At 42.4% G+C, this 27,628-nt stretch overlaps 1 protein-coding gene across 1 annotated transcript in view; it reads left to right on the top strand.

The window, feature by feature from the left end:
- CTTNBP2 (cortactin binding protein 2) overlaps nucleotides 1-27,628 on the top strand; it is a 120,057-nt gene that overhangs the window by 72,782 nt on the left and 19,647 nt on the right. Inside the window, 9 exon segments of the mRNA XM_081877794.1 lie at nucleotides 4,378-4,632; nucleotides 7,760-7,877; nucleotides 12,629-12,904; nucleotides 14,547-14,642; nucleotides 15,656-15,735; nucleotides 19,266-19,352; nucleotides 19,453-19,552; nucleotides 21,485-21,637; nucleotides 22,170-22,357. Of these exon segments, the coding sequence (XP_081733920.1) occupies nucleotides 4,378-4,632; nucleotides 7,760-7,877; nucleotides 12,629-12,904; nucleotides 14,547-14,642; nucleotides 15,656-15,735; nucleotides 19,266-19,352; nucleotides 19,453-19,552; nucleotides 21,485-21,637; nucleotides 22,170-22,357 (1,353 nt within the window).

Raw genomic sequence — 27,628 nt, 5'->3', positions numbered from 1 at the left:
CCACTGCTGGAAAACTAGTGGAATCTCGTGGACATTTAGCTCTCATATGTTAATTGCTTCCAGAGAAAAGTCTGTTTGCAATCACAGTAATCTAGAAAATCACAGAAGTTTTGCATTTCCCCAGTATTCATAGATCTCACCACTGCTGCTCACATGATGAAATTTGGGGCAGTATCCCAGCATACAGTTCTTTCCTGTTGTTTTCATGGGGAAGAAAAGTGCACATGTGCATAAGGTGGCGGGGGGTTGCGGTTTCAGGATGACAGTGCAAAAGGATGCAGGATGCAGTGCAAAAGGAACATTAGATACTGGGAAAGAAGCGCTAGCATTATAACCAGGAAAACTAATGCAATAATCCCCATGTCTGAAGTCCCATGTGGTCCTCTGTGTCCATTCCTACATCTGTGCGATCCTAGGTGGGCTACAAAAGTTGGTCTTTTTCATATACAGTGGTACCTTGGGTTACATACGCTTCAGGTTACATGCGCTTCAGGTTACAGACTCCGCTAACCCAGAAATATTACCTTGGGTTAAGAACTTTGCTTCAGGACAAGAACAGAAATTGTGCTCCGGCGGTGCGGCAGCAGCAGGAGGCCCCATTAGCTAAAGTGGTGCTTCAGGTTAAGAACAGTTTCAGGTTAAGAACGGACCTCCAGAACGAATTAAGTTCTTAACCTGAGGTACCATTGTATTGGGTAAGCAGCAGTGCTGTTTTCTGGAGAGCTGGGATAAAACAGGATGTTGAAAATATTATAGAGGGGTTCTAGTAAGCCTGAATGGACGCGGGTGGTGCTGTGGGTTAAACCACAGAGCCTAGGACTTGCCGATCAGAAGGTCGGCGGTTTGAATCCCCGCGATGGGGTGAGCTCCCGTTGTTTGGTCCCAGCTTCTGCCAAACTAGCAGTTCGAAAGCACGTCAAAGTGCAAGTAGATAAATAGGTACCGCTCCGCCGGGAAGGTAATCGGCGTATCCGTGTACTGCTTTGGTTCGCCAGAAGCGGCTTAGTCATGCTGGCCACATGACCCGGAAGCTGTCTGCGGACAAACGCTGGCTCCCTCGGCCTATAGAGCGAGATGAGCGCACAACCCCAGAGTCGGTCATGACTGGACCTAATGGTCAGGGGTCCCCTTTTCCTTTACCTAGTAAGCCTGAATACAGTGGTACCTCAAGTTAAGTACTTAATTCGTTCCGGAGGTCCGTTCTTAACCTGAAACTGTTCTTAACCTGAAGCACCACTTTAGCTAATGGGGCCTCCTGCTGCCGCTGCACCGCTGGAGCACAATTTCTGTTCTTATCCTGAAGCAAAGTTCTTAACCTGAGGTAATATTTCTGGGTTAGCGGAGTCTGTAACCTGAAGCGCATGTAACCCGAGGTACCACTGTAATTGTGTTTCATTTTATACGTATGAGGATCTTTGCAACACTCTGACACTGCAGTCCTGTACCTGTTTTCCTGTTCATGTTTGTTTCAGTTGAACAACTGGTAGGAATACTTCTGAATAAGCATGGGTGGGATTATACTCTTGAGTTTGCTGCCTAGGGAATTTGACTGACGTATGTTACAGGGGTTAAGTCATCCGTGTTAAATTAATGTCATAATTTCAATCTGTGTCCAAGTTAAATTGATTGTGGGTCGGTAGTTCATTTCTCGAACCATGGATCAATAAGTTCTAAGCTGCAGGCCTTGTAAGGTGATCTGTTTAGAAGCAATGCCTCAGAAAGAGTTGTCATAAATCTCTGATCCAAGCAGGTGTCATGCAGTTGATAACAACCCAGCTGCCCTCTCTCTAAAAAGTCCAGTTCCACTCTTCTCTTTCAGACTGCTGATTTCTTAACTGGTGTGTGGCCCCTGCTCACGACCCCCTGTCAGATCCTTGCTGTGCTTTATGTGAAATCGCCTGTGACGCGACACTTATTTACACAAAATATACGTCTTGCCAGAATGCAGACCAATTTCCATGGGCAGGATTTCATGGCCATATGCCAGGGCTACTCCTGCCATTAGAAAGAGGGAAGCTTCCGCCTCAGGCAGTTGATTCTGGCTGTCATGTAAGGACAGCATACTGCTCGTTATTAATTTATTATTATTGGTTTTTTTTACTGCCAGAGGGTGGGAGAGGCTTTTGCAGAGTTCTCTGCCACAGATGCCAAAATACATTGACAAGCCTTAAGTACTATGCACCATGGTTTGGTGGGGGTGAGGTGTCTGCACAGTGTTCGCAACCCGCATTGTTCTAGGTGCATTTTGTGACAGGGAATTTCATTAGCGCCAGCAGTTTCTGAGCTCTGGGCGCAGTGCTGCACCTAAGATTGCAGATTAAAACTGCAGAGTGGAAGGAAAGGGGGACCTTTTTCTGCCTCCCCACTTCCAGCTACTCTCCAAAGACTGGAGAAGAGACCCTCTGAAGAATATTAGGGGAATAGGCAGGGGAAGGACTAGACCATGTGAAAAATGAACATAATATTTTAGCTGCAGTTTATTCATTTTCAACTTTGTATTATTGTTATTTTTTTATTTTAAAAAAGCGCTAAGCATTCTATTGTTGCGCCCATAACCTTGGTTTAAGGTGCCATTTAGCTCCTAGCTTTCATATCTCAGTTTCGAACACTGTGTCTGCACCATTTGATGGTTCCCCTGTAAAATTTCTTGGGCTAGCCTTGCTGTAAAGCAGGGTTCAGCAAACTTTTGTCAGCCATGGACCAGTCCACACTCCCTAAGACCTCCCCCTCAGTGGGGAGCCGGACTATATTTTGGGAAAAAATAACGAACTAATTCTTATGCCCCACAAATAACCCAGAGATGCATTTTAAATAAAAGCACACATTCTGCTCCTTTAAAAACACCAGGCAGGCCCCTCAAATAACCCAGAGATGCATTTTAAATAAAAGCACACATTCTACTCATGTAAAAACATGCTGATTCCTGGACTATATTTTGGGGGGAAATAACGAACTAATTCTTATGCCCCACAAATAACCCAGAGATGCATTTTAAATAAAAGCACACATTCTACTCCTGTAAAAACACCAGGCAGGCCCCTCAAATAACCCAGAGATGCATTTTAAATAAAAGGACACATTCTACTCATGTAAAAACATGCTGATTCCTGGACTATCCGTGGGCCGAATTCAGAAGTCGATTGGGCCAGATCCGGCCCCCGGGCCTTAGTTTGCCTACCCATGTTCTAAAATGTTATCTGCAGCAGTTGATGTTTGCAAACGGTTTCTTATGCCAGGCCCATGTTGAGCATGTCACACTAGCCTCATATGGATGTAACCCGGGCATGTTAAACTGAGGAAGGCCCTCCTTTGATGGCCCCCGGGCCTTAGTTTGCGTACCCATGCTGTAAAGGATGGCAGAGAGGAATGAGAGTGATGTCTTTTCCTTTCATTAAAGTTTGGTCAAATGGGGCAGTGAACAATTGAACCCAATACTACTTACTTTTGTTTGAAATCAAGACCCACAAGGCTGTAAGGAGTTGGTCTGAAAGAGTATAGATGTAGATATAGATAGAAGAATTTTCTTACTGCTTTCTTCTGTGTTCAGAATTGGGTTCCCTAAAAGCAGGGAAATGCATTAGCAAAATGACCTAAGTAGGGGCTGGTGAGAGAACTAGTACTGTAGATACTTTCTTTCAAAATAAGGAATATTGGAAGTAAGGCACATGCTTACAATTTGTTTTGCAGTTAAATGAAGCGGCGGGGGGGGGGGGGGGCTGTATACTGATCTCAAATGTAATGATAACTTAGAGAGGAAAATAATAATAAGAAAAAGATACAAGTTTGGATGTTGGTGATTCCAAATAAATACATCAAAAGAAATTAAGGACTGAAAATGCTTTTGCAGAGCAGCTGTGCTCGCTTTGTTATGCTAATGTAGGAAAGACTTAATACCGCACAGAGCTAAAGAGGTGTGCTTGCTTATATAAAACTGTACAGATTTTTTAAGAAAGGGAGAAGACGTCTGAGAAAACTCCAGTAACAGTTACATCAGCCTTCTCTGCCAGAGTCTTTTTATGTTTTGGTATCATCCTGCTAAAAGCATCCTTTGGAAAGGATTGACCCCACTTCTTTCGCCCCCCCCCCATTTGTGAACCCTCTCGGTCTAGAAGCAGGAACATCCACCAGCACTGTTCAGAGGAAGAGCTGAAGTACTTTACACCCCTTTTTTCATTATGTACCAGTACATACAGTTGTCTGAGGATATAACAGATGGGCTGCCTTTGTCAAAACATTTACAGCCAGACACTATTGACTGCTTCAGATAGTTAGCAGACAGCAGGTTTTACAAAACACATAAATTTCGTAAATATCTATTCAGCAGGCTGAAGTTGTTTCTGAGCTCTCTCCCCCCCGCCCCGTTTTTTGTTTCTGCAGGATGGCTGGACACCTTTTCATGCTGCTGTCGATGCTGATAATGTTGACTGCCTAAGATTTCTTATGTACTATGGAAAGCCGGAAGATGGAAACTTTGTGAATGGAGCAGATGCTAATTCGTGCCTCTTTGACTTGGAGTGTGGGGTTGACAGCTGTAACCGTAAAGCAAAGCCCATTGTTTCTGCAGATCTCATCAACCACGCTGACAAAGACGGCTGGACTGCAGCCCACATAGCAGCGTCAAAAGGCTTTAAGGTCAGTCAGTCTGCCTAATAGATTGTTAAGTGCGACGTGGTATCAAGATTAAGTCACTGTTCCACTGGCTGTATGTGCGCGACTGATACAGTCAATACTGTGTTTTTCACATTCGTCAAGGAGTTTATAAAACAATGAGGAAAGGGCTGATAAAGCTTTTTTTTTTTTTTTAATAGACTGCATAGCAGGTGAGGAAGATAGATGTTCCTAGAATACGAGCACTGGAAATATTAATAGACAATAAACTGAAAACAGTTGAGATCATTTCATTAGACTGTTTGCCAAAAGTTTCAGGACAAGCACATAGAAGTTCTTTTTTCTTACAGTACACGATTAACATATGAAAGTCATTGTCACAGGAGATGGTTATGGCCCACGAGAATTGACCCAGACCAGATGTTCTCATTGAGGCCATTGTAAAACTACACTCTCATGGTTGGCTCCATTTGTTGCATTGGTAACAGTGCCAGATTAAACCCTGTGGAGGCCCCTGGGCAGTTGAAATCTCAGGGGGTGGGAGTCGCAAATTACCTCCAATACGTTTTTGTAAATTTCTCTCAGGATCAGATCAATATTATTTAGATCCATTGCTGCAGGGTGTCAGGCTTTGGGGAATCTGATCCCTCCCATGGTGGCAGCCAAGAATCAGAGAAACGATAAAAATTCTTACCAAGCGAATTATTCAATAATTCACAGAGAGCGACAAGCAATGCAGCCTTCCCTAAATAATGGCATAACTCCAAGTAAAGTCCCACCCCCCTGCGTCTCCCCTATTCTAGGTCACCCCTGCATCGGTTAATCTGAGCTCTTCCGCTGAGCTCTCTGTTTTACTACCCTCAATGAACGCATGGTCCTGGGGGGCGGGGTAAGGAATGCTTTCCAAAGACACTGAGTCTGTCAGCTGTCTCTCCCCTGGTGCTGCTTCTTCTTGCTGTTCCTCTTCCAGTATTTCCCAGCTTCTGCCCTCTGCAGCCTCTGAACTGTGCCCTTCTGCAAACCACTGTTCTAAATCTATACTGTTCTTCTGTTCTCAGAAAGGTTCAGGAGAAGGGGGCAATCCCCACCATTCCTCCTCTGTCTAGCCCTTGACATTGGGCCCCTGAAAGGTGTGGGGTCCATAGGCCAGTGCCTCCTCTGTTTATTTGGTAATCCAGCACTGATCGGTACAGATTTTCTACATCATGTGAGAACCTTCATGTCAAGATGTCTCCTCCATTAGGGTTGATGGCAGTCAGTGCTATTTTTCTAGACAAGACGTGCCGGAACTCACCATGAGCGCCTCCCTCGTTATCTTAGAATGGTAGTGGTGCCTACCTGAGAGGTGCTGGAACTGAGTTCCAGTGAGTTCAAATCCAAAAAAAAGGGCCTATGGTGGCAGTGTTGAGGGCAGTGACCATCTCAGATTGTGAAACCTATGCTGCAAAGGTAACATATGGATTGGACCTTGGGTGATTTTGGAAAAGTTTACACAAACCCAAGGAAGATAACAACAACATTATGGAAGATATATCTATGGCTATTGATAACTCTTAACCATAAGAAGCAAAAATGTGACACACACACATTCAGAATGTCTGGGTCTCAGATGCTGGGATTAAAATAATGGGATTATTACCACCGCCATGCCTTGGTGCTTAGCTTCACATGCCTATCAGGAGAACGTTCTTAGGTGAACGCTGTTGGAAACAAAACTCTAGATTATCTTGACCTTTGAATATGATTTACAGTAGCTGATTTAGCATTGTTTTTAGCTGTCCACTACAGCTGGCATCACATGATATCCTTGAGGGGAAAGACACCTGATAACAGAAGCCGATTTTGCAGATTGTACAGTTTGCAGCAGATGGCACAGTTCTTGTGGCCAGTGGGAAGCTTCTAGCTATGCTTTAAGTTAATAAATTTAGATCAGATTTATAACCATGAACTGGCTTCCATTAAGTGGCTAATTCAGTTATAGGCACTCAGCACTTGGAAAGGAGAAACATGCGTAGGGAACCCCATCATTCTCACTTAGGAGACAGCCACATAGAGCTGGTGGAATCTTTTTCAGCCTGAGCACCACATCCCCTTCTTGAGAACCTTCCAGGAGCCACATGCCTGTGATGGGCAAGGCAGAAGCTAAAGTGGGCAAAGCAATAGGTTCATTTCTTCACATGGCTCTCTATCCTCCCTCCAGGTGAGCAAGAAGCATTATAAGAGTTCAGTGGCACATTCTGGCCAGGCAAAAACATTCTAGGAAGGGTGCACAGCAGGGCAGGTGAGGGTGTAGCTGAGGAGGGTGACTTCCATAGTACCAAAACATCATGATTCTGGGTGCATTAGCCATTTCATCCATGCCCCGTCAGAAGATTACAGTTGCAAGGCATGAATTTTATAAGGGCAAGGCAGTCCCTTAGGCTACCCGGTTTACCTTTAAATGCTCAACTTGAGCTGCATCCAGGAGCATTTTAGCAGCCGGTGCAAGCTCCCTCAGCAGATGTTTTATATGATGTTGATGGGATACCTCCGCCAACAACCTAGCTGCATTTTGCACCAGTTGCAGCTTCCAGGTGAAACTCAGTGGAAGCCTGGTATAGAGCATATTGCAGTAATCCAGTCTTGAGGTGGCCAATGCAAATAGTAGCCAAGCTCTCTTGGGCCAGGAAAAGCCTAAGCTATCTTCTCAACTGAAGCTGGTAAAAGGCATTCCTAGCCACCGAGAGCACCTGCACCTCCAGACAAAAAACACCCCCACACTTCATCCTTGCTCCTCCAGAGGGAGTGCAATCCTATCCAGAACAGCTAACTATATCCTGGACATGTGAACCATTCACCCAGAGAGTCTCTGTCCTGTCAGCGTTTAAACTCAGTTTATCGGCCCTCATCCAGCCCACCACTGGTCCAGAGTTTCCACAGCCATTCCCAATTCAGGTTTACATATTCAGACTAGGAAAACATTAAATGTGGGGATCTCGTGGTCAAAGTTCTCCCTGTCAGAAAACCGAACCTCTTAATAGATAATTTCTCAGTGTTTGGAAGTATGTATTTTAAGGGCTGAAATGAGGACATTATAAAAGGTAGATTCAGGTAATAACTTAGATTCAGCTCAAGCTAATTCCTTGAAAGCTTCCTGCTCTTATCTTCCCAGAGTTGCCTAGAAGTCTTGTGTAGCCACGGGGAACTAGAGGCTGAGAGGGAAGATAAATGCAACCAAACCCTGCATGATGTTGCCACCGATGACTGCAAGCAGCTTCTAGAGAATCTGAGTGAGTAACAGCTAAGTCATGAATATGTGGAAATTTCTGGAAAAGTGGCAGATTCTGTGCAGCGGCCAAGCATTGCTGAAAAGCCCATTGCTGTAAATTGCATATTGTTGCGTAGTTGTATGTTGTTGATTCTCAGGTATACTGAGGTATGTATGTGACAGAGAGATGTAACCATGGCAGAATATCAATTTACTGCCATGGAGATTACGTCTGAATTGGAGACTGCTCCTAAACAGACAGGCAAAATGGAGTCTGCCTTTGTAAATGGGAGCTAAAATTCCCTACTGCATGTTTTGGCAATCACCACATCGCTCTTTTGATTGGGTCCTGCAAAGTTTTACAGTGTTACCTTTGCACCACTTTTAGGCAAATATAGTGCAGGCTGACATTTTTAATTGTTACTGTTATTGCTATTATTTACAACTTTTGACTATTCTCTACATTTGGTACAGCATGCCGCTGTTATGTCCATTAAATCGTGTGTCACCATTAAATCCCATTGGCTTGAGAGTGAGCGGTCACATAAAACACCTTTATTATTTCATTTGTCATATATTCAGAAGCAGTTCACCAGGTGGAACTGAACCACTGACTACACCACCTTTTGGGGAAGTGCAAAGGTGGTGGGGATGTTGGCTTGGTGGAATGCACCGGCAGAGCCAAGCCACCTGCCATACCTATTTCATTGCTAAAATAACCCCATGGGATTCTACAGCACAGAGTTAACAGCAGCACATAGTCCTTTGCGCAAGGCCTCCCACTGAAATCACACTGAAACTGGAATCCGAAGTAAACTTTTCCACTGAACTGGATTGCTAGGGCAATTCTGCCTGGTGTTTTCCATTCAGTTTGTAATGCTAACACTTAACTTTTTTTTAATATGCTTTTTATTAGTTTTCTTACTTAACAAACGCACACAAGAAATTAACAAAAATGAAAAAATAATAACAAAAAAACCATACATACATCCATACGTTCTTACAAAAGAACTGATGCCACCATGTTCTTAATTCCCAATTCCTTATCTTCCCCATTAGACTTCCGTTTTCCTTAAAGTGGGTCTGTCTTATTATCTGTTTAATAAACTGCTTCTTTAATCATTTCGCCATTTCTTCTGTTATCTGAATACTATACTTATAATCCATATTGTGGTTTGCGAAAATTGATCAAAGCATGTCCAGGTTTTAACTTGAGGGCACTGTTTGTTTGTTTTTTTAAAAAATATTCTTTATAAAATTCCCACTCCTTTTTGAACTTTCGGTTTGGCTGTCTCCTAATTGCCTCCATCATTTTCGCCAGTTCGAGATATTCAGATAATTTATCCTGCCATTCCTCTTGTGTTGGTACTAATTCTGCTTTCCAATTTTTGGCAATTAATATTCTTGCTTCTGTTGTAGCGTATCATTCTTAAAACTTAACTGTGAGCATGTGACATCTCTCTGGAAAAGGCAGGCACTTCTCCCTCCACCAGGGGGTTCCCTTATGTTGAAAGCAAAAGCCCATTATGTATATAGCAGTCCTTGTCAGCTGTGTGGTTTGGCAGTGCACCAGAGAGAATTTCTTTGCCATATTTATGCCGTGGAGATTGGATATGCTGAGGCAGCTTATCTGGAGCCCTAAATTAGCACCTACATGGATGTGTCCCCAGGGTTGGATCTCACATGGAACTTTAAATGGAAGTGTTAATAGAGTTGTACCCTTTAACATCAGTTGAGGAGCATGGAAGTAGATTGTTTTCCGCCACTGAAGCAGGAAGAAGAGTGGATTTTGCAACACAGGGACCTGTGCTGGAGAAGACCGCTTAAGAGAGCTTTCTTTCTGATATGTTTCCACCTTCCTGTCTCAAACCGTAGGCATTTGGCATCCCATCCCGCTTCATAGCACAGCAAGATTTGGAAAACAAAATAGTAATACTGTATTACCATTAGAGGTGGGAGTCAATTTCCCCATTTGTTCCTTTGTTTTTGTTTCTGCCACTTTTGTATTGGTTTTTGCCACTATTTATTTATTTATTTATTTGCCACACCCATCTGGCTGGGTTTCCCCAGCCACTCTGGGCAGCTTTCAACAAAAGGTTAAAAATACATTAAAACAGTCATTAAAAACTTCCTTAAAGAGGTGCCTTCTAAAAGTCAGATAGTTGTTTATTTTCTTGACATCTGATGGGAGGGCGTTCCACAGGGCGGGCACCACTACCGAGAAGGCCCTCTGCCTGGTTCCCTGTAACCTCACTTCTCACAGGGAGGGAACTGCCAGAAGGCCCTCAGAGCTGGACCTCAGTGTCTGGGCTTTACGATGGAGGTGGAGACGCTCCTTCAGGTATACTGGGCCGAGGCTGTTTAGGGCTTTAAAGGTCAGCGCCAACACTTTGAATTGTACTCAGAAATGTTCTGGAAGCCAATGTAGGTCTTTCAACACTGGTGTTATGTGGTCTTGGCAGCCGCTCCCAGTCACCAGTCTAGCTGCCACATTCTGGATTAGTTGTAGTTTCCTGGCCAGCATAGTAAGAAGTAACAAAACAAAACAAAAAAGCCATTATTTTATTTGACATAATAACTCTGTAATGAAGGAAACAAAGTTTAAAGCTTGCCTTCTGGTTCCATGTAAAAATAACTTTTGCAATTGTTATGCAACTTATAGTATACCTTTAGTTATTCTGTAGCAACCATGAAAACATACTACTTCCTGTGTGGTCCCAATTAGAAAACAACATTTTTTAAAACATCTGCACTTCAGTCTCTTGAGTACAGTTCACAGGAGACCCTTCAGAATTCAGTATGGAAAAGAGATTTCAGCACTGTTTGGAGAACACAAAGTTCAGTATTGTGCAAAAGCCTACTCTTGGAATCACAGAAGATAAAATGCAAACCAGCAATATATTTTAATACTATTTTGTTGTGAATACTGGATGCCTTTTTATACTTCATAATAACTATAGCATTGAGATCAGAACAGAACAAAGGGACCCATCATATTTCTACCTTACTGTACTGCATGTATAACTAGTACTTAGGCAAAATTTGGCATTATAATCAAGCCATTCAGAATGTTGAACCTGCGATTTGGCCAGAGTATAACATAATTATAAGCTAGAGCCACCCGCAAATGGCTTCTCAAAATTGTCCACCCTATTTGTGGGCAAAGAAACCGAGAAGAGCTTTTCAGCAAACCTCTCCAGAGAGAGGGAGAAATGTCCAAACAGTTTTTTGAGGTTTGGGGCTCATCAGCACAGCTTTTCCTTATATATTTCTTATTTTTCACATCTTGTAAGGCGATGGAAGAGGGGTAAACTCAAATTGTTGGAGGGTTACAGCTCCTGCTGTGGCTGTAGAGGCCGCAGTGAGAGAGATACTGTACTTTTTATTGCAGGTGAGGCAGATGAAGGCATCCAGTTTTGATGGTGGTGTGTGTGTGTGTGTTTTCATGTCTTTGCTGCATTGACAACTTGTCCACCTTGCACCTAGCATCATGTGTGTGTGTGTGTGTGTGCGCGCGCGCGCGTGCGCGCGCATGCAAAATGGTAGAAAACCTTCCAAGAACATTTTTCAAAATGGCTTTTTTTGTAGAAGGGCAAGAAAAAGAAAAACCTTACCATTTTCCTCCAACAATGACTTATGAGAAATTTCAGCTCAGCTCTAGTATAGTTGCATGTGGGCTAAAGCACAGCACAGAGGAGAGACTGCCTCCTTGTTTTCCCTGTTGTAAAGATGATGAATGCCCAGAATACAAAGAATGTGAAGGAAGGTAGAATAAATAGGTAAAGAACTGGCAAAAGATGAAAGCAGGGCTGAACATGTCAACGGCTCTCAAAATGTGTAACAGGGCGTCAGAAGTGGGGATCTTTCTTCCCACATATGGAAACAAGGCCAAGAACTAGTGGAATTCAGCAGACAGGTTTTTAATTAAATGTTAGAACAACAGCCCTAGCAGTTTCAGAAGTTGAATAAGTGATTGTGGAATCATTCGAGTTTTTTTAACTGAGGCATTACTCTTCCTGAAGGTTGTTCGGAGTTATTTAGGTACTGGGGTATGATGTGTTTGAACTGGCAGTTAGAGCAGTCATGCCCAGGTGGTCCCTTTATAAGTTGTTGGCATTTCCACAGGTGGTGCAGAAATAGTTATTTAAATGCCATCTGTCTCCATGACAACCATGCTAACAGCAACATTAGGGACTGCATCACCTTTCTGAATTGGAAGAACCATATGTGCAGGAAGGGAGCACGGTACCAGCAGTTCAAACGCAAGTCCATTAATTGGCAGTCATAACACCATATCAAACATGATCTGAATCTACCTGTACCATCCATCAAATTTAAAATGAGATCAGCATGGAATATACTCAATAACAGGCATTCTGAAGTGCTGTGGGAAAGGCTAAAATACTCCCCTATGATTACTTTGGAGTAGTTCAGACCTCATGGAAATCAAAAGGTGGACACAATTGTTCTGTTGTCACACATGATGGTCATTATGCAAGCCACAAACTTTCGTACATCAAAGCCTTTTTGTGATTCTATCACAGACATTTTTTGAGGTTTCCCTACAGCTAGATCAAATGATAAAAAAAATGGCTATACAGGAAACAAACTTGAATTTATATTCTATCTGATGGAGCTACCAACCGTACCCAGGGATTGCATGTTGCTTTTGAGATGTATGGATGAATACTCATATTTTTCTTTTATTTATTGTAACTGTGTCATTGCATCTAGATTTTGCTACATTCACGTTCTCCCATTCTATTTAAACAGATGCTCTGAAGATACCTTTATGGATTGCACTTAGCCAGGTGGAGCCAGCCCATTGTGGTACAGATGATCTTGAAATGGAAAACACTATATGCGTGTTAAACATCCGCAAGCAGACAGCATGGGATGATTTTTCAAAAGCAGTGAGCCAGGCAGTGGCAAACCATTTCCAAGCAATCACTTCTGATGGATGGAAGAGCCTAGAAGACTTGACACTTAATAACACCACAGACTCCACCATCGGCCTCACTGCAAGCAGTATATTATCCATCAAACTTGGTACCTATTAACACTCTTAGCTTTGTTAAAAAAAGAAAAAGAAAATTGCTCTATGTTTTGGGTTACATGGTATGCAACAAGTATCTTGGCTAAGAGCGTTGTACTGAACTCCTGGTGTATTATGCAATTGAGGGGATGCGGGTGGCGCTGTGATCCAGACCACTGAGTCTCTTGGGCTTGGCGATCAGAAGGTCGGCGGTTCGAATCCCCGCGGCAGGGTGAGCTCCCGTTGCTCTGTCCCAGCTCCTGCCAACCTAGCAGTTCTAAAGCACACCAGTGCAAGTAGATAAATAGGTATTGCTGTGGTGGGAAGGTAAATGCTGTTTCCATGCGCTCTGGTTTCCATCACTGTGTTCTGTTGCACCAGAAGCGGTTTAGTCATACTGGCCACATGACCCGGAAAGCTGTCTGTGGACAAATGCCAGCTCCCTCAGCCTGAAAGCGAGATGAGCGCTGCATCTCATAGTTGCCTTTGACTGGACTTAATCATTCAGGGGTCCTTTACCTTTTCTTTTTTACCTTATGCAATGGACTGATGGAATATAAAGAAACACAATTGTTCTCTGTATATACTTACCCAAAGTCCAAAATCGAGCCATGATTAAACAAGTAAATGCCAATACATTAACTTTGTGCCCTCCAGATGTTTCATTATGATATTAGTATGCCACTTTTCAGGACAAAGTGCTCCCAAGGTGACTCGCAATTTCAGTTAGAGCACTTAGCATACCTTTTCATGTGGTGTGCCAGGGGACTGAGTGAGTAGGGAAGTGTTTGATACATCTTTTGAAATGGTATGAGGCTAGCTGACAATTCTGGAAGCCTTATTTGTTGCCTTCTGTAAAACTACATTGTATACAGTACCTCTCTTTGGCTGGGTTTGCACCTCAGTTCAAACTCCCACTGCCAAATAATTACCTCTCCTGTCACTCAGACCACACGATGGCCGTCATCCCATCCCGTTCCCTTCTGCACCCAGCACAATTCCTCATCACCCTGTGATGACACAGTATAAATGCTTTAAATAAAGAAACAAGTGGGGCATGTAAACCAAGAATTCCCTTAGGCTGCATCTGATCTGTTTGGGTACTCTGCACAACATAGAAAAGGGCAGTGGACCTCCTGTTGATGTTCGTCCCTGGCAAATTGGCCACACTCTGGAGCCAATTCTAGACTTTCAGTATAATCTTATTTTTCTTAGTCCCCTATGTCATGGTAGCTTTTAAACAGTACAGAATAGAAAAGGTGCCATATTATGCAACCTTTGTAGGTAAATCCAGAAGTGGGGTGAAACTCGTGTCCTTAGTTTGAGATACGACATTTCCAGGAATCCAAACGAATTGCAAATTCCTTTAAAAAAAAAAAGTAGACATTACATTATTGTTTAATAATAATGATAATAACTTTATTATTTTTGTACCCCGTCCATCTGACTGTGTTGCACAAAGCACTCTGGGGCACTATGTAAAGCTTTTTAAAACACTAATGGTTTATATTTCCATTAAATATTTGTTAAAACTAACCAAATTTATATTCATGTGACATGGCATATATACTCTGGCATAGTAAATGTGTCTTCAAATATAGATGTGTTGTGTGTTTGTGTACATAAGCATGACCGATTTCATGTTCTTCTTAACAGGCAACGTTTCGTGGTCAATAGGTCAGGCATTTCCGCAACCACCTTGGGAATTTTTGAAAAGGAATCAGGTGGAACATATAATCATATTTTTGCTTAGTAAGTATGTCTGCTCCTGCTTTGGCTTCACATATTTGCGTAAATGTTTATTGTGATGGATAGCCAATGGTTTGCTGATAGTTGTCATCTTAAGTAATTACATGCTACATTCTTATTAAGCTTTGAAGTTCAGCGAATAAAGAAGCTTTCCTTCAATATGTTCAAAAGGGAAAACCTGAACAACAAGGAAAGCAGGGAAGTTTATAGCCACAAAATAGTATTGTCTAGTGAAAATATTAGAACAATATTTGTGATCCATGTTTTTAAAAAGGCCCTTCACAATATGCAGTTTCACAGCTCTCAGCAAAACACGCACACATTATTATTATTATTATTATTATTATTATTATTATTATTATTATTATTATTATTATTTGCCAGCCTGGATAAACAAAAAGCAAATACTCTGAGCATGTGCAGTTTCACATTGTTTTTGCTCACTTCCTGACCTTCTGATTGGCAAGTCCTAGGCTCTGTGATTTAACCCACAGCGCTTAAGAAAAACGTCATTTTTTTCCTTATTGCTCCAGCTGGCGTCGTGTGCCACTTAACCTGGGACTAGGCTCCATTAAGCACAAATATATTTACTTCTGAGTAGACATGTGCAAAAACCACAGCAGAATTAAATGTCTATGCCTCTTTGTAAAGTCTGCACAATTTGCATCTGGCCAGGCTGGGAGTACTCTTGAACGTCCCCGCTTGTATTTATTGTGTGGCAGTAATTTCAGAAAATAGCTTCTCGGGAGTACCTGATCTGGGGAGTCCAACCACAGGAAAGATTCTTCATGGTTGGTAGGATGAAGGAAAGGGCAAATTGCAGAGATTCCAAGGGCAAGAAAATGAGACAGAAGCAGGGAATGAAAGTGCAGCAAGCTGGGGAAAGCAGAACCTCTTTAGGACTGCAGGGATCCCTATAGTCTGGTGTCTTGCTCATTTATCACAGCTCTGGCTCCGTGCAGCTTAACCCCCCACAGAGCTTAGGGTTGTTTTCATTTGTATCCTTTCCTTTAAAGGTCCTCAAGAAGGCTGTCTGCACAGTGTGACTTATACATCTATGATCCATCTTCAGACGCTGCAGAATTACCTCAGGCTGGTAAGGATCAGCTTAGTTCAGCCTTAGCAACATTCATCTCTCTCCACTGCAATCGTTTTGTAAAAATTAGCAAACTTCTTGTGTTTTCTAACTGTTTGGGGGACAGTCTCCTGAGCTCTGCCCTTCTACAGTACTCTCTAGAAGGGAGCCAGTTCTCTAGTCTCTAGGATTTTTCCCCTCATTTGTCTTCTCTGCCAAGAGCCAAATATGTTATGGACTGATTCAGATAACCAAGTTTCTCATGGATCTTACCATGATGACAGAACCCATGTTGAAGTGGGAGTAAAATAGTTGTGTGACTGCACCCTCAGTCCTCCTCTTGAGGTCTTTTAAACTACAGTGGTACCTCGGGTTACATACGCTTCAGGTTACATACGTTTCAGGTTGCAGACTCCACTAACCCAGAAATATTACCTCGGGTTAAGAACTTTGCTTCAGGATGAGAACAGAAATCGTGTGGCAGCGGTGTGGCGGCAGTGGGAGGCCCCATTAGCTAAAGTAGTGCTTCAGGTTAAGAACAGTTTCAGGTTAAGAACGGACCTCCGGAACGAATTAAGTACTTAACCTGACATACCACTGTAATTGGATCCTGGTTGCTTTTGAGCAATTGGAATCTGTTATGGCTATGTCCCCACTATGACAAGTGGTACCATTCTGCTGCTCTGAAAAATGAATTAGTGAAGCAACCACTCTAGAAAGGCACAAAACAGTGTTGGCACAGAATATTTTCTCCCAGTCTTTGGGCTTGGAAGAATGCAAGTCTTAACTCTTATTATCTTGCTGGTTTTCTCTACCTCTGCCAGAATGCTATTGCTTTCTTAAGGCTATAAAGAGAGCCTTGCTGGATCAATTCTAAGGTCCACTTTGATCCGGCACCCTGTTCCCAAAATGTTGCCTGGGTGCAAAGTCCACAGACGAGCTGTGATGGCAACCAGCCCTCCCATACCCGCAAATGTGATTCAGAGGAGCACTGCCTCTGAACATGGGTGCTGCATTTAACTATCAGGGCAGCAGAACTGTCATGTAGCACCAGTCCTGAAAGACCTACATTGGCTCCCAGTACGTTTCCGAGCACAATTCAAAGTGTTGGTGCTGACCTTTAAAGCCCTAAACGGCCTTGGTCCAGGATATCTGAAGGAGCATCTCCACCTCCATCGTTCTACCCAGACACTGAGGTCCAGCACCAAGGGCCTTCTGGCATTTCCCTCACTGCGAGAAGCTAAGTTACAGGTTAGGCAGAGGGCCTTCTCGGTAGTGGTGCCCTCCCTGTGGAACGCCCTCCCACCAGATGTCAAAGAGAACAACAACTACCAGACTTTTAGAAGACATCTGAAGGCAGCCCTGTTTAGGGAAGCTTTTAATGTTTGATGCATTACTGTATTTTAATATTTTTTGGGAAACCGCCCAGAGTGGCTGGGGAAGCCCAGCTAGATGTGCGGGGTATAAATAATAATAATATATTATTATTATTATTATTATTATTATTATTATTAAGATGGGGAACTGATTCTCATTATTAAGATGGGGAACTAATTCTCAGACCCAAGGGCTAAGTTTCTCGCCCCCTGGACTGCACCATCCCATTGCCTCCTTCACCAGCCCTTCACATGCTTTTGCCAGGCTGGAACGAGTGACATTATAACATTGTGAGTTGCATTTGTTGCTCTCTCTCTCTCTCTCTCTCTCCACTTTGACCTCTAATTCCCCACCTAACGCTGACAGGTTCTCCTTGAGGGAATGCAGACCTCAGCCTGCAAGCAGCTTACCCTTCCCTGCTATAAAGCTTCACTAAAGTTTCGTACACCGTGTTCACTTACTATAAAGTTCCTTTTATTATCCGTTTCCACTTAAAAGCAAGGAAGCAAAATTCTCAGGAGTGGCAAGTTAGCCTTCAAAGGACATGGCTATTACAGTGGCAGAGAGCTAATTTAGTCCTCTTGGAATTCAATTTGTAAACTTATCTTCAGAACCCTTTACAGGTAGTTAGGTTGCTAGGAAACTGAGACACGAGCGTTAGATTTCGTTCTGGGAATAGCAGCACAGGAAACGCAGAATACTTGAAAAGCCCTCCTCTGTAGTTATTCTATCCAGATACATAGATTTAAAAAAACACACACACCAAATCATGCTCACAGTCCAAAGAATCACACAGTTCATTCTGCGCAGCCAAGGGGGTTCTCAAATAGCAGGACTGTGCACCATTGGTTTTGACACTTGGTAAAATGTCACAGGGATCTACTGGTTAAAGGAGAGAAAATACAACAACTCAGCTGAGCAAGTCCTTGGATGTACCCAAAGTAGCACTTTACATCCTGGCATTTGATATTAAATGGCATTTTGATTTTCTCTTTGGCATTTGATATTAAATGGCATTTTGATTTTCTCTTTCAGGGGTAATAACTGACTGGTGTCTTTGTTAACATTCACTCCAGTTAAGACATCATACAGTACAGTGGTACCCCGGTTTAAGAACAGCCCTGTTTACAAACGATTCGGTTTACGAACTCTGCAAAACCTGAAGTAGTGTCCTGGTTCGCAAACTTTACCTCGGTCTAAGAATGGAAGCCGAACGGTGGAAGGGCACTGGCGGCGGGAGGCCTCATTAGGGAAAGTGCGCCTCAGTTTAAGGATGGTTTCGGTTTAAGAATGGACTGAGGTACCACTGTACCTCGGGTTACAGACGCTTCAGGTTACAGACGCCTCAGGTTACAGACTCCGCTAACCCAGAAGTAGTACCTCTGGTTAAGAACTTTACCTCAGGATGAGAACAGAAATTGTGCGGCGGCGGCAGCGGGAGGCCCCATTAGCAAAGTGGTATCTCAGGTTAAGAACAGTTTCAGGCTAAGAACAGACCTCCGGAATGAGTTAAGTTCTTAACCCGAGGTACCACTTGGGTTTCATACGTTTCAGGTTACAGATGCTTCAGGTTACAGACTCCTCTAACCCAGAAATAGTACCTCGGGTTAAGAACTTTGCTTCAGGATGATAACAGAAATCGTGCTCCGGCAGCATAGTGGCAGGGGGAGGCCCCATTAGTTAAACAGTTTCAGGTTAAGAGCGGACCTCCAGAACAAATTAAGTACTTAACCCGAGGTACCACTGTACTAAGAATCAAAAGCATCATTATAGGGGCACTCATCCTTCCAGACTTGTGATGTAGGAATGGCAGAATGGTCCTTAATACTTTTATGAACCCTGAACAGAAACAGAGCAATTAACTGTTATCATTTTATAAGTTGCTGGCTTTGAGCAATTTTTTCCGCATTGAAATGTGTACCAGGTGGCCATCCATGTTCTAATTACATTTTTCAAAATCTGTAAGGCTGCAATCCTACATAGCAGGTTCTTGGGATCAAAGTCCCTTTTAATTCAGTGGGACTTGCTTTTGAGTAGACATCTATGTGATTGCACTATAAGCAATGTCTAAAGAACAATAAACACCTCTTTTCATTCATTTTAAACACCTCTTTTCATTCATTTTAAAACAGGCCTGTGAAAGTACATATAAATATTACTGTGTTTATGTATAGGTGGAACAGTACCGCAATATTATCTTCCATGGTCCAGAAGGAAGCTTGCAAGATTATGTGGCGTACCAAATAGCCCTCTGTATGAAGGTAAGAAGATAAAACTATACAACATTTTGGCAGGGGCATGGAGGGTGGGTAGAAAAAGCCTATTATTCACCTTTGCTGAATTTGTGAACTTTTAACACAGCACAAGCAACTGGCTGCAGGATTCAGCTGTGAAATTGTCAAAGTGAAGATAGATTCTGATTTCTCTAAGGAGCAACTTGCAGAATTATTCATCAACAGCGGTAAGATGATTTTAATAAATCAGCGGAGGCTGGGATTAAAAACAAGAAGGCTTACTTTGAATGATGTTTACAAAGGAAATACTACACCAAAGCACTTTGTGCACCCTATGGCATATTTTTAATCTAACTTTTCAGAAACTCCAGAGACAAAAATTGATGTTGTGAAAAAGAGACTGAAGACAAAATTTAATACCAAGCTTTGAATAGTTTTATTTTATATCTCTCCTGACAGATGTGAGGATAGGTCTGGGATTTAAAAATGCTTCCCCCCCCTAAAAAATACAATTATTATACATGATTTGGAAATATTTAATTCATATGAATAGCATAAAAGGAAATGAAATGAAGGTAAATTAAAGTTGTCTTATAGGTATTATAAGGGATAGGCAGAATTCTCTCAAGATTTCATTCCCATACTGAACCTCATGCATCTACATCCCTCAGGATTCACCCAGAGTGTTTCCACCTCTAAATCATTCTTCACCAATGATTGTAGGAATAACACTCCCAAGAGATTTACAGGCATCTCATACATCTATCTAGCACAGGCATAGGCAAACTTGGCCCTCCAGATGTTTTGAGACTACAGTTCCCATCATCCCTGACCACTGGTCATGTTAGCTAGGGATGGTGGGAGTTGTAGTCCCAAAAAATCTGGAGGGCCGAGTTTGCCTATGCCTGGTCTATCAAAATGAAATAAAAAACAAATGATGATGACGTGACCCCCACCAAGTTCATCCCTGACTATTTTGATTGGGCTGGTCTAACAGTCTAACTTGTCTTTAACAAACAAGTGAAACCTTTTCAAAATAACTAAGTTAGCTGTTTCAGTTTAAAAGTTAGGTTTATAAGTGTCAGGTTTCAAGGAATCGGCTCTCCCCGCCCCCCAGCAGTAGATAAGCAGAACAAACTGAACAGAGTCTTCTTACCAGTTAGAATTCTTTAATAATCACAGCAAGGGATAACAAATGTCTCCCTTTAAGAATGGTGGTGTTTCCAATTAAGGCTACACTCCGCCCCGCCTGTCCCTTTCAATCCACACCACCTCCACGTCTGGTACCCTGAGCTTGAAGTCTCTTTGCTTTCTGTTCAGCAACTTTCTCAGCTCTCCTAGAACGTGGGGAGGGGGGAAGGGGGATGCTGTCCGGCGACTCTGAATCTATTAACCCTCTCTCTTCCAGTGTGTTTCTTCTCCTAGCTGCTCTTCATCCGGTATTTCCCAGCTTTTCCCTTCTGATATATGCCCCTCTGCAAACCGCTGTTCTAAATCTATACTGCCCTCCTGCTCCTGGGGAGATTCAGGGTCAGGGGGAAAAGGAGACGGCACCCACCATGGCTCCTCATTGTAGCCCCCCTCAGCACTGTCCCTGAGAATAAGCAAAGTCGTCAAAAGTGTGCATCTGTTTTGCCGGACACAAAGACTGGAGACAGAAAGCGTATTTGTTTAGTTACGAGAGTTGAGAGGAGTCTAACAGAGGCATCAGTTCCCATTGCCCTGTTGCCTCTGCTCAATCTGATGTGGGCAGAACCTAGTATCCTGGTGGAGATGCACGTTGCCCCCTTCTCGGTCAACCGAACAATCATTTGGTAAGCAGAGAAAAACTGATAACCTTCCCTCTGCTGATCTGCGGAGAGAGGGGTTGTGTGCTTCTGTGTGTGAGAGAGAGGGGGCGCTAGTCTCACTTTTGGTTAGACCTCCAACTGCTAGCTTGTGGCCCTTGGAGAAATAGCCGAGCAGGAATGTGGCCCTTGAGCCAAGGAAGGTTAGTCACCCCTTCCATGAGATATTTGGGGGGCAAAGGGGGTGTGGACAAAAGCAGCATCAAAGTTCCTACATGCTCTATATATGTTCTTATTATGAAAAGTGCATGTTGTAAATCGAGAGAGGGAGGTCTCCCTCTGTCAGCCACAATAAGCTCTTTGTATCCACAGGTTGCCTGATCCCCGTGAAACAGCCTTCTGTAAACAACAGAACCATCGTAATTTTAGAGAATTTGGAAAAAGCGACATTATTGGAATTACTGGGGGAGTTTCTCCAACCCCTTGAAAACCGTGGCTCTGAGAACCCCTACACTATGAAGAAAGGTACAGAAATGTTTTTTTGTTTCTCTAGGGTTCACTATTATGGAAAACATACTTTTAAAGTATCTGAAGATGTGTGCATGCACACGAAAGCTCATACCAATAACAAACTTAGTTGGTCTCTAAGGTGCTACTGGAAAGAATTTTCTTTATTTTGTTTTAAAGAGCAGAGTTTTCTTTGGAAGTTTGCCCTTGACACAGGCTTAGCACAAACACACAAACATCCCAGCCTGCACCTGACTCCTCGCTGATCTCTCTGCAGTGCAATGCACTGAGCTAAGCCATAGCCTTAGCAGGGCACCTGAACCCAGGCTCATGGATTAGCTCTCTCCAGACAAACCACAAGCTATAAGCAAGGTTCACGGTATAGTTTGAGGCTTAGCTCAGTACAGAATGACAGGGAGTCACATACGAACCCTGCCACAGTGATATGTCGGTAATCCATTTAGATGAGCTTTCATTTGGACTCTGTCACCTGGATGTTTTATTTTGAGTTTTTCTTCTCTTTTGGTTGTTTTGTTTTTGTTTTGTTTAGCCAATGGTGCACCTGAAGCTTATTACTTCCACGAGAATTGTTTTCTTATGGGGACCATTGCAAAATCTCGGCTTCAAGGCTCTGACCTGATGGTTCAGCAACATTTCCTCTGGGTTCAGCTAAGATGGGACGGAGAACCGATCCACGGCCTCCTGCAAAGGTTCTTAAGAAGGAAGGTTTTAAGCAAGGTAGGAGCATGCCTGCGTGAGTTTCAGGTCACTGTTCACTACAAAAGGTTTTCGGCGTTACTAGAACCAAATAAATTAATAAGAGAACTAAAGCTCTTCCATTTTGGAGGACAAAGAAGTGAGCCTTTGTATACCGCTCAATAAGCTTCTGCGATTTAGTTTATGAATTGGGATACAGTTAAACCTCTGTTGTCAAATGTAATCCGTTCTGGAAATCCGTTCCAAAACGTCCGACAACCGAGGCGCGGCTTCCAATTGGTTGCAAGAGCATTCTGCACTCAAGCGGAAGCCATGTCAGATGTTCAGCTTCTGAAAAACATTCGAAAACTGGAGCATTTACTTCCGTGTTTTCGGCCTTTGGGAGCTGAAAAGTTTGAAAACGGAGCCATTTGGGAGCCGAGGTTTGACTGTATATATTTATAAATACACAGGTGGAACTTCATCATCATTCCTACATACCAGCAACAAACCAGTAACTTTCATGCATAAGCCTTTCTTAAATCAAATTGCAGAATTGCTTTTGAGCGGTCTTGGCTTATTGGTAGTCAATTACATCACCAATACGTGTTACGGAGGCATTTTCTGTCTGCTGTAACTGCTACCGTTTAAGACTTCAATAGAGGTGTAGTGTGTACTGGATGTGTTGTATGGACTGTTTAAGTTAAATGTTATTAGTAATATGTAAACTGATCTTAATTGATGTATAATAAAGTTTATTTTAAAAAGAAAAAAATCCACCCAGCTGTACTGAAGCAGTGTTGAGTTGTTGCCTGGTGATAAGCTTTCATCCTTCAGGTTTGTCACAGGCACGTAAGGGATGGAGACTGCTTCAGGCTGGTTTTTAAAAGCAGTGACACATCTACACACTGCACATATTACAACATAAACACACCAAACACACCCGTGACACTAACTTCTGATTCTTTTCATTGTGCTATTTTACATTTGTTAACCTATAAACATTTCATTATTACTATTTTAATTTCCATTTCTTCCAACTTCCAATTGGAATTTCCATTTCTTCCAACTTCCAATTATTAGATACTTTCTTTATATTTCATGATTCATTCTACGTCTGCCCAGAGGTTAGCATTATCACAGTAATTTCTATTATATTCTTCAAAAATTATCCAATCTTTATTAACTTTTGGTATTGAGTTTTCATCTTTGCGAGTTGTAGATATCCAATCATTCTCACTTGCCAGTCTGTTTTGGTGGGGATGTTGTCACTTTCCCAATTCTTACCTATTAGAATCCTAGCCACTGTGGTTGGAGTATAAAAGAATAAGAGAATTTTGGGATATCATATATAATGAAATTAAGTAGAGTCTTAAATTTTCATTCCCCCAAAACCCCTGAAGCCTTCCTGTTAGGAATAATGCCTACCGAAATAAAGAAAAATCTGAGACCCCTTTTTATGTACACAACCACTGGGTGGATTATTATTTCTTCTTCTTCTTCTCCTTCTCTTTCTTCTTCTTCTTCTTCTTCTCCTCCTCCTCCTCCTAGTCCTCCTCCTCTGATTGTAGGTCTCCTGGCAGCATGGAGAGCTTCAAATCCTAGTTAGCAATGGATGGTTTATCATCCTACTCCCTTTGAAATGAAGTCATAAATCATTGCTGCTTAGTGGAACTGGGGTGTTTGTCAGGAACTAGCTTTAAGTGATTTTCTTGAGCCTGCAGTGGCGGAGAGATGATCTCGAGAATGTGCGGCAGAGAAATATTTAGCAGGTGCGACTTCTTCCGCAAACAGCACCTGAGAGACAGTTCTTTGTCTCAGAAGCCAACATGGATTAAGAGATTGAAACCTCAAGGATGTGAGCCCATCGTAAACGAAAGCTAGCTATACATTGCTGCTTTGATATTTAGATATGTTAGGTTTGTTGTGTTCTTTCCACATTCAAGGCACACCACATACATCATCACAGTAATCATTAAAATATTTGTGTAAGGTATACTACAGTCTATAGAGCTGTAGTTGCACAGTAGTTAGTGATGTCACTGAAATTTTTGTATTTTGACTCTCAAAAATACTGTCGTACCTTGGAAGTCGAATGGAATCCATTCCGGAAATCCGTTCGACTTCCAAAATGTTCAAAAACCAAATTGTGGCTTCTGATTGGCTGCAGGAAGCTCCTGCAGCCAATCAGAAGTCATGGAAGCCCCATCAGACATTTGGGTTCCAAAAGAACGTTTGCAAACCGGAACAGTCACTTCCAGGTTTGCGGCATTTGGGAGCCAAAACATCCGAGTTCCAGGGCGTTTGGGATCCAAGGTACGACCGTACAAGCATCCAGGACTCATAATGTCTGTCTCAATAGAAGATGAACATTGCAGTGTTATAATTCTTCTTGGGCTTGGATTTTTATTTGAGCTAAAAAAGATCTCAGCTTCTTCCACCCCACACATCAACCCAGTTCTCTTCCAGCCTCCTCTTCCCTTTCCTTCCTCTTCCCTAAACTACCTTCTTCTGCTGTTCCAGCGGGAGATAGGTCGAATAATGAACCAAGCAAGGGATTCATAAGGTACCAGGTAATTGTGATGAAATTCCTCCCTCCCACTTGGTGCTTATGAAACAGCAGCAACCATGTAAAAAACAACAGGGAGGGAGGGGGAGTTCTGGGGCTTTTAGTGCATTCCTAGAAAAGGTTCATATAGGAGCCAAGTTTTATCTTGGGATTTTGGAGAAAGCTCATGAAAGGTGTGCTTTCCGTGATGAACTTCCAGGGAGCACTCATCACCAGTAATAGCTGGCACTCCACATATGAACTGAAACAGCAAAGTATTGTGGTAGTATTCAATGTTGGGTTGGAAGTGCGAAGCATTTCCCTGTGGTGAGAGCAAGATGAATATATAGTGGAATCTTATATGTCTATGCAGAAGCAAGTCTCGTTGAGTTCGATGGGATTTGCTCCCAGATGAGTAGGTATAGGATTGCAGATTTACATTATTCAAAAAGTGCCAATAATGTATACAGGGTAGTGAATTAGGGTTACCTTGGTGCAGAAGTTTATGCATTTTATACTAATATATACACAACCCTCATCATGATATTCCCTTTTAAAATTAATTTCAATTAAATGTCCACAACAGGACTATGAAAGCAGCGCTGTAAAAAAAACAACCAAAATGGTATCTTTCCACAGCTGGTCTGACTGCACACCAGAAAGCCCTGCTTCTAATGAGATTAGGAAGAACATGAGTTATTTCTTATGAAAGGATTTCCTTTTTAGCTCTTGCCTCAAAGCAAGGCATTATCCCTTAACTGAATACTTCTGTATGGTTCTTCTGTCGTTTCCTGATCTCTGCCTCTATCTTTGTTAAATGCCTGGAGTGCTCCCCGTTGTCTACAAGTTCCTTTTAATTGAAAACGAGCAAAATGGAAGCAAGGGCATAAATGCGCCGAAATAGCTTCAGCAAATGAGCAAACCAACACAATGAGAACTGAAGGAATAATTTGATATTTGAAGTCATTGTTAGCAGTAGGCCTCCGCTGTGCGAGAGAGCCATAGTACTTGGCCCTTTCTTTATACAGTTGTTATAAAACAAGAGAGCCCTCCTTTTTTGTGAGAGGTGCAAGATTATTTACACTGAAACAAAACAAAACTCTGGGTGCAAGTTTTCTTCTTTTTTATAATAATATTCATTGGCATTTTCATTTTCAACAAACACCATACAATTTTTACATTTCTTATCATCACCTATATTTTGACTCTCTTGAGTCGTCAACTTACCCCCCCCCCCATTCCTCCAAACTGACTTTCTAGCTTCTAATCATAATTTCATCCACATTTCTCATTCCCCCTATCTACCTTTCTTTTTGCTTTGATATTCCTTTTAATTGTAAACAAGCTTCTACTGTTGACTAGCAAACCTTTAAATCAGCCCTGTTAGTGTTGTTAAATGTTTACAATACTCTTTCAAATATGTAATAAATTTACTCCAGTCTTTTTCAAACCGTTGGTCTCACTGGTTTCAGATTTTCCCGGACCGTTTTGCCAGTTCTGCATATTCAATCATCTTATTTTGCCATTCTTCTACTGTCGGAATTTCTTGCTCCTTCCACTTCCAGGCTAAAAGAATCCTTGCTGCTGTTGTAGCATATAAAAATAGAGTATAGTCTTTCTTGGGAATCTCTTCTCCTAGAATACCTAGCAGGAAAGCTTCTGGTTTCTTATGAAAAGTGTTCTTAAACATTTTCTTAAGTTCATTATATATCATATCCCAGTATGCTTTCACCTTGGGGCAAGTTCAACTATCTGTCTTCTTTGGCGATCACTTGTAGCTGAGTAAGAGTGTCTTCCATAAACACGGTTTTAACAGTGGTTTTGGAAGATGCCTGTGCGTGAATTTGTTTTTTGTGTGTAGATCAGTGCACGCTGACCAATGCACAGTCTTCGCAGTAAGACTCTATTCCAATGGCATGAGTATCACAACGACCGGTAGATTCTCATCTGCTGCAGCCTTCACAGCCGTTGTAACATACCTCATATCGTCCGCCTGTTCTGCCATTGAGGACTTTTTGGATCATCCTTTGTCTAGCTCCTCCCCTTTGACCTTACCGCCTTGGGTGACCCTGCTGGGAGTACGAGACTCCTGGTGGCTTTGCTCACAAGGGTCATAGGAATGTGCAAGCCCACTCCCCATTACAAGGTGATGATCCAGTGAATGAGTTCTCCATCAGTAGACCCTAGTGGGCTTATTTGGTAGTGAAGTAGTGCCCAGTGTCTGCATCTAGGGCCCCTAGCAATGCTACCACAATGGCATTGTGGGAAATTGAAATGATGAATAGACTTAAAGCATTGCTGACAGGACTGATGCATTTTCGCTTACCAGATCGAGACTTTTCACCACCAATGTGATGGTCAGAACTTGTGCCCAGGTAGCATTAAATGTTAATTGGGAGGAAAGTTACAGCCCCAAAGGCTTCATTTGTTCCTTTGTAACATTAGATGTTTAGATGTGCAGCAGTCATATTCCCCAAGCTTGTCCTGGCAAGATGGCTTAAGCGAGAGCATCTGCACACTGCTGGCGACACTGTTGTTTCTTGCTATATGTAATGTTATGCCTTGTTCCCTCTTGAGGTGGTGATGATATGCCAGTTGAAGGCAGACTGCATAGCCAATATCTCTGTAATGCTTCTACTGGGACTTAAGTGTGAATGCTTCATATAGAATTAGGCTTTATTTATCCATTGGGATGTTCTTTTTTTTAAAAAAAAGCCCCATTAAAATGTACACATGTACAACCCTTGTCCATTATTATAGGGCTT

This window comes from Podarcis erhardii, assembly GCF_964252035.2.
Source record: "Podarcis erhardii genome assembly, chromosome: 10".
NCBI classification, from domain to species: Eukaryota; Metazoa; Chordata; class Lepidosauria; order Squamata; family Lacertidae; genus Podarcis; species Podarcis erhardii.
The sequence above is the reverse complement of the archived record's forward strand: the minus strand, read 5'-3'. Positions and strand labels throughout refer to the sequence as shown.